General features: G+C 35.9%; 1 protein-coding gene across 1 annotated transcript; it reads right to left on the reverse strand.

The window, feature by feature from the left end:
• Nucleotides 1-924: 924 nt before the first annotated feature.
• Nucleotides 925-5,047, reverse strand: LOC116123100 (glutathione gamma-glutamylcysteinyltransferase 1-like). The gene is made up of 8 exons (XM_031408888.1): nt 4,887-5,047; nt 4,534-4,690; nt 4,086-4,324; nt 3,679-3,842; nt 3,252-3,303; nt 2,286-2,513; nt 1,664-2,167; nt 925-1,253 (listed from the first exon to the last, which is right to left on the reverse strand). The coding sequence occupies exons 1-8, from the start codon at nt 4,959-4,961 to the stop codon at nt 1,167-1,169; spliced, it is 1,506 nt and encodes a 501-aa protein (XP_031264748.1). The 5' UTR covers nt 4,962-5,047; the 3' UTR covers nt 925-1,166.
• Nucleotides 5,048-6,000: the final 953 nt, after the last annotated feature.

Below are 6,000 nucleotides of genomic sequence, written 5' to 3' on the forward strand. Positions count from 1 at the left end.
TAACAATGCCCGCGCCCCCCCCCCCCCCCCCCCCCCCCCAACAAGAAAAAAATAATAATAATAATAAATAAATAAATAAAATTGGAATCTTCAACCACTTATTGGCAGTGCAGGGATTGCCATTTATGTTGATAATAAGTTAACATATATTTTCTCTATAGAGACCTAAATGAAAAGAGCAGTTTGTATTTAAGTAAGAACAAGACATGTAACTGACAATACAATTTAAAGAATCAATTGTTGTTTCAAGTTTCAACACTTTTTTCCGAGAAAATTTATTACCTACTTTAAGAAAAAACTCTAAATTGTAATAAAATTTGATTTTTCCAATTGAATTCTATGGAAATAAAAAAATTCATAACTATTCAACAATACTTTTACCATTGCAAAAACTAATTTAAAGCACACTCCAAATTTTAAGAAATATTAAATCACCCATGATGATAAATAAATAAATAGACGAGTCTGTAATTCAAACCTCTTATTTCCATTTTGAAATACCAAGCCAAAAGACCCGATTCACCCAGACGGATACCTCTTAACTCTTCATAGTCAGGTTTAGATCTCTGGAAAACGCTTTTTGCTCCTTGATAAAGACATTTCAACCCTGGGGATACANTGACTCAAACACCCTCGATTATAAAAAAATAAGTGTGTATCCCAACTATAGTTTCAGACTACTTCAAGAAAAAACTCTAAATTGTATATAAAATTTGATTTTTCCAATTGAATTCTATGGAAATAAATAAATTCATAACTATTCAACAATACTTTTACCATTGCAGAAACTAATTTAAAGCACACTCCAAATTTTAAGAAATATTAAATCACCCATGATGATAAATAAATAAATAAACGAGTCTGTAAATCAAACCTCTTATTTCCTTTTTGAAATACCAAGCCAAGAGACCCGATTCACCCAGACGGATACCTCTTAACTATTCATAGTCAGGTTTAGATCTCTGGAAAACGCTTTTTGCTCCTTGATAAAGACATTTCAATCCTGGAGATACACCATTTGCTTCCCAGAATATAATCTAGAAAGAAGAGTGGCTTTGTCCAATGCATTTGTGAAATTATATACATTCAGAGGACAAGATAGAATCTGTTCTTTGAATACAACATAGAAGTACCCATTAAAAGAATTTACATAGATAAGGAAGGAGCTACATGTGAGGTGCAGCAAGATCTTCATCTACCTTATTCTCTTGGCATCTCTTGAGAAGGTGGAGCTGCCTCCGCAGATGCAAAACCTGCCAAATCCATATTTGATGATGACAAATCTAGGTTATGGATATTAAAATTCGAGTTGGCATAGCAGCCAAAATAAGAATATAGATGAACTAACATGTACATCAATGCATCAAGATTCAATACAAATCTGACAGATCTAAAACTGCAAATAACAGCAGGCTTCCCACCAACTTCTGCTCCTTCTAACTCAAATGAGGCCGATAGTAATTAACTCATTGCACCCATATTTCTCATAATATATTAAAGTCCCTTGTAGCTCCAACAATGTTTATACTTTCAATAATATAATACACTCTACTTTCAGAAAAGAAATTTTCTTTCTTTTTAAGGATACCACTAATAGAAAATGCAGACTCATTTTATAAAATAGAAGCAAAAGAACAAGAGTAGATCAAGACAATGTAGTTACCTCTTCTTGAAGAAAAGTTGGAAGATTTTCTGTTGAAACAAGGTTATGAATTTCTTGTGAAAGCTTCTCATCCTTTATACCAGACCATGTCTCTGTAGGCAAGGCGAGCAAGAGAACTGTCAAAATATCATTTCCAGCAGGGTACATCCTAATACAATTACTTGAGCTACAGCCACGGTCTTCCATTTGGATTGAAGGAACCAGCACATCAAACCCTTGTTGACTGCTACCATCTGCAACAGTCACCGACACCACAAGAATGGGCTTATCACCATCTGTCTTCAAGCATTGCACACAGGTTTCCCAACAACAAAAACTTTCCGAGGAACCAAACTTTCCTGCCAAAATTTCTGCCCCTTGGCAACACATTATAGCAGCAACATCAGGCAGATCATCTTTATGACCTAAAGATGGCATGTTTCTGCAACAAGAATTTACTGTAGATAAAAATGCCGCAACGTGTTTAAAAAGACTGGTTTTTTGCACTTGTTTTAGCACTTCTTCCTGAAAGCACAAAACATTGGCTTCAAAACTTCTGAAGTATATTAACAAAACTGCATAATTAGTGTCTCACTCAGCAAAAAAAGGGGGCAAAGGGTCACAGTTTCAAGCTCATCAACACCTTAACAGCAAGCCTTCCTTTTTCCTCTTGGCTTAGACTGTTATCACCATCCTCTTGTCTCCGAACTTCTGCAACCCACTTGATAAACTCTCCAAAATTTGATGGCAGTGATGCGAATACAACAGAGAGAACACTATCAATATCCTTAAAGTCCTTTGACTTCACAAGATTAGGAACATCTTCCATTAAACACCTTGCAGTATCAACCCAACTCTCATGTTTACAACTCTGAAAAGCACCAGGTAACGTAATTTTAATCAGCATAACAGTGTAACATGAAAAACTTTAGCTACAGCATTGGATATTTTAGCAATCAAGGTGAAGATGTGAAAGAAGCTCATTCAATCAATCGTAGCACCACTCTACATACAAATGGCTCCAGGAAAGTAATTTTACAAAACTTGGCATCTCAAAACAAAATTACTCAGTCTGCTGTGCATCAATAAAATATCTCATGCCTGCGAGACTGCGATGATGTTCTCAGTTTATTTGGTTCCATGAGAAAAAGAAGCTGTACAAATTCTATTAACGAATTATAGCTATGGAAGTTTTGAACATGATATAAATGATTTAAGGTCGTTCAGAGATGTAGAAAAAATTAGACAGCTTTTACTTTCTGTAATTTTGATCAGTGTGGACTGTAACTCTGATAAACTGAGGTGCAACAACAAAGAGTGACACTCCCCTTTCAAACAAGATAGAAAAGAAATGAAAAGAAGAAAGAAAGGTGTTTGTTGTTGTAAAAGCAAGCAGAAAGACCATGGAAACAAAACAAAACATATATTGACAAAGAAGTGTAACAAAATAAATAAATATATAAAAAAGGAAAAATTTGAAAACTGATTGGGGGGGACAGACAGAGATATTAGAAAAATTATGTAGCATTACACATTCATAGAGAAAGCAAAAGTTTGTGTATCTTGTGTGTATGTGAGTGCATGCACAGCTGAAAATCAGCAATCATACCAGTGTGTAGAGAAGTCCCGGCTCTCTATGAGGTGTAGATATGAGCATGAACCTGAGAAACATCAAATTTCATGAGTGACAAGAATCAAAACTAGAAATTGTAGCCTTTATAAATCAGGTTTAACAACAAAATATACATAAACCTACACAAATTTCTAGAACAATAAATATACCATACAAATGGAAGAAAACAGTGTAATTGAAAAGTGTCTCAAATGCAGTTCACTGCATGCAGAAGTAAAAAGCATTTTGGTAATAAAAAATCTTCAGTTTAGACTAGATCATTAAAACTTAAGAGCAGACTAACTACCCAAAACACACTCTCCTCTGGAGGTTTCCTAATCAGTTTCTTCTAGCTTGTTCGGTTGCATTTATTACTTCCCTGTATTTTAGGATAAATATAATAAAAGCATATGCAAGCACCTACCCTCTGCATTGTCCAGTTTCAATATCAATGCTATCCATGGCTTCCCAAAGAAGTGAAAGTGGAACCCAGTGTGGAGGATACTTAAAACGTGCAACATCTAAAATCAGTGCCATGTCCCTTCCGGCATGATAACCACCAATAGGTGAAAAATGACCTGTTCCCGTCTGCATAACATCTCCATCCAAAATAAAATCAAAACAAGGATGATGGTACCTATCAATTCTTTAACATGCCCAGACTCACACAATTGAAACAACAGAATAATAATTCAAAAACATTGGAAACCATGGAAAGGCTGGCCAATCCATAATAGCAAAAGAAGTTAATACTCTTCTATTTTCTTCCATTGGGTACCAATAACTAGTGAAAATCAGGGAGAAATGAAGTAACTCCAAGCTCATGATCACCTGTTTAAAAATCCCTCTATGGTAAGATGAGATCAGATGACAATCATCAGAAGAAGAGCATCTTATTAAATACTTTCGGAAATCATCAATAGTGCTTTGATTTGTGCAGAAAGCTTCAACTTTTGCACCAGCGCAGTGAGCCAAACAAATAAGTTTCCCAAATGAGATGCCTTTCTCTTTAACCTTTTTCAGAGGTTCGCAACAGTCTAACATAGATTCATCAAACCACCTCCAAGGTCCTACACAGTAAATAGTAACTATCTGAGACAGCCTCAAAGTAAACTAAAATGATGCAAAAATCATCAACTCACACTTATACACACCAAAAAGAAAAACTAAAGACAAAAATAACTCGGATATGATGGCTTCCTAACTTCATCACTACAGAATTTAAGTAACTTATAACAAACATTCTTTCCACTATATGCAAAAGAAGTTAAAATGTTAACCTTCCATTTTCTTCCAGGGTAAATGGCAAGGGCATACAAGACCATGGAAAGGCTGGCCAATCCACAATATGCCGGTTCTGATTGAGTCTGAAAGAAAGAAATCAACCTGTAAAAACCTTCCATTGTTCCACCTTGAATAGCCTCCAAGAAAAGTTGCTGCAAATCCAAAGCATAATTGAAATTCATAAATCATCCAAACATAACAGTAACTCCATTCACCAAAAGGACAAAAATCACACTATCAGAATCCAAACATATGAATCAATTTAAACACTCCACTTATTGATCATATTTACAGCCACACATTTCATTCAATTCAACAACGTACAATTCAATTGCAGAAGAGGAATACCTTTCCTTCCGAGGATGCGAAATCAACTGCAGGAGGAGAAGGAAGGACTCGTCTATAAAAACCGGCCATCGCCATTTCTGTAAACTTTTTTTTGTTTTTTCCGAGTTTTAATAGTTACCTTTGTAATGGCAAATGTACGTTTTGCCTAATTTCTGCGAGTGTTAGGGCATTATTGGGAAACGACGTCACTTCTTCCGCTTCACATTCCAGTTCAGTGACAATCAGGAAACAAGAAACAAATTGAAGGATTAAGGTTAGCTTGTGCTGTGACGATGAAGCTCCCCGCGTAAACTAACGCTTCGAAAATTGACTCCGATAATGATTTCCACGCCACATTCTGGTCGATGTCAACGTGTCGGTAACATATTGACAAGTCAAACTCTGTTCAAGAGGGGTTGCTTTGTAATTTTCTAACTGTTTCCGTTTGTGGTTAGGGATGGCAAAATTTCCTGCAGGACCTCTCTCTTGTGGCCGAGTGCAAGCACTTTATACAGGAAATTGGCTCTAATTCTAAAATGGTCAAGAATCTTTTAATCTTACTCTATGTCGACTTCAAAACAAGCATTAGAAACATTGAGCTTTCACTCTTTAATTTTAAACAAACCCAAATCAGAGAAAGACAGAACAAGACAACCGTAGATCCCTGGCCCATGCTTAAAATCCTTTTAATAACCTGAACATCTCTATGCCACTGTTGTTCCTTCTCAACAGCAAACGTTCACCTCAATTTGATGCTTGAAGCTACTTGAAGCTGCGCTAAAAACAGGCACCTAATGAATGTTGGAAAAATCAGAGGAGGAGGTTAAAGCAGTCAAGCTCCACGCGCTTGCTCAAAGGATATTCGTGATTGTGAGAGATTTTCTGGGAATTTTAGATCATGTTTGTAAACATGGCAACATTAATACTTCTATCACATCAATCAAATTTGTTGACGCTAGATTTTTGGGGCCAATTACTCGTACGTGGGAAACGTTGAGCTGACTTAAGAGACACACGTGATAGATCATGTGATTTGAATATGGTGCTGAGATTATATATGTTGCAGAAAACATAAATAAAAGATTGGTAAGAAGGGGTTTTTATAGTAGTTCGGATACTCAAAAGCGAATCCTAC

Source organism: Pistacia vera, unplaced genomic scaffold, assembly GCF_008641045.1.
Source record: "Pistacia vera cultivar Batoury unplaced genomic scaffold, PisVer_v2 Contig140, whole genome shotgun sequence".
Classification (NCBI taxonomy): Eukaryota; Viridiplantae; Streptophyta; class Magnoliopsida; order Sapindales; family Anacardiaceae; genus Pistacia; species Pistacia vera.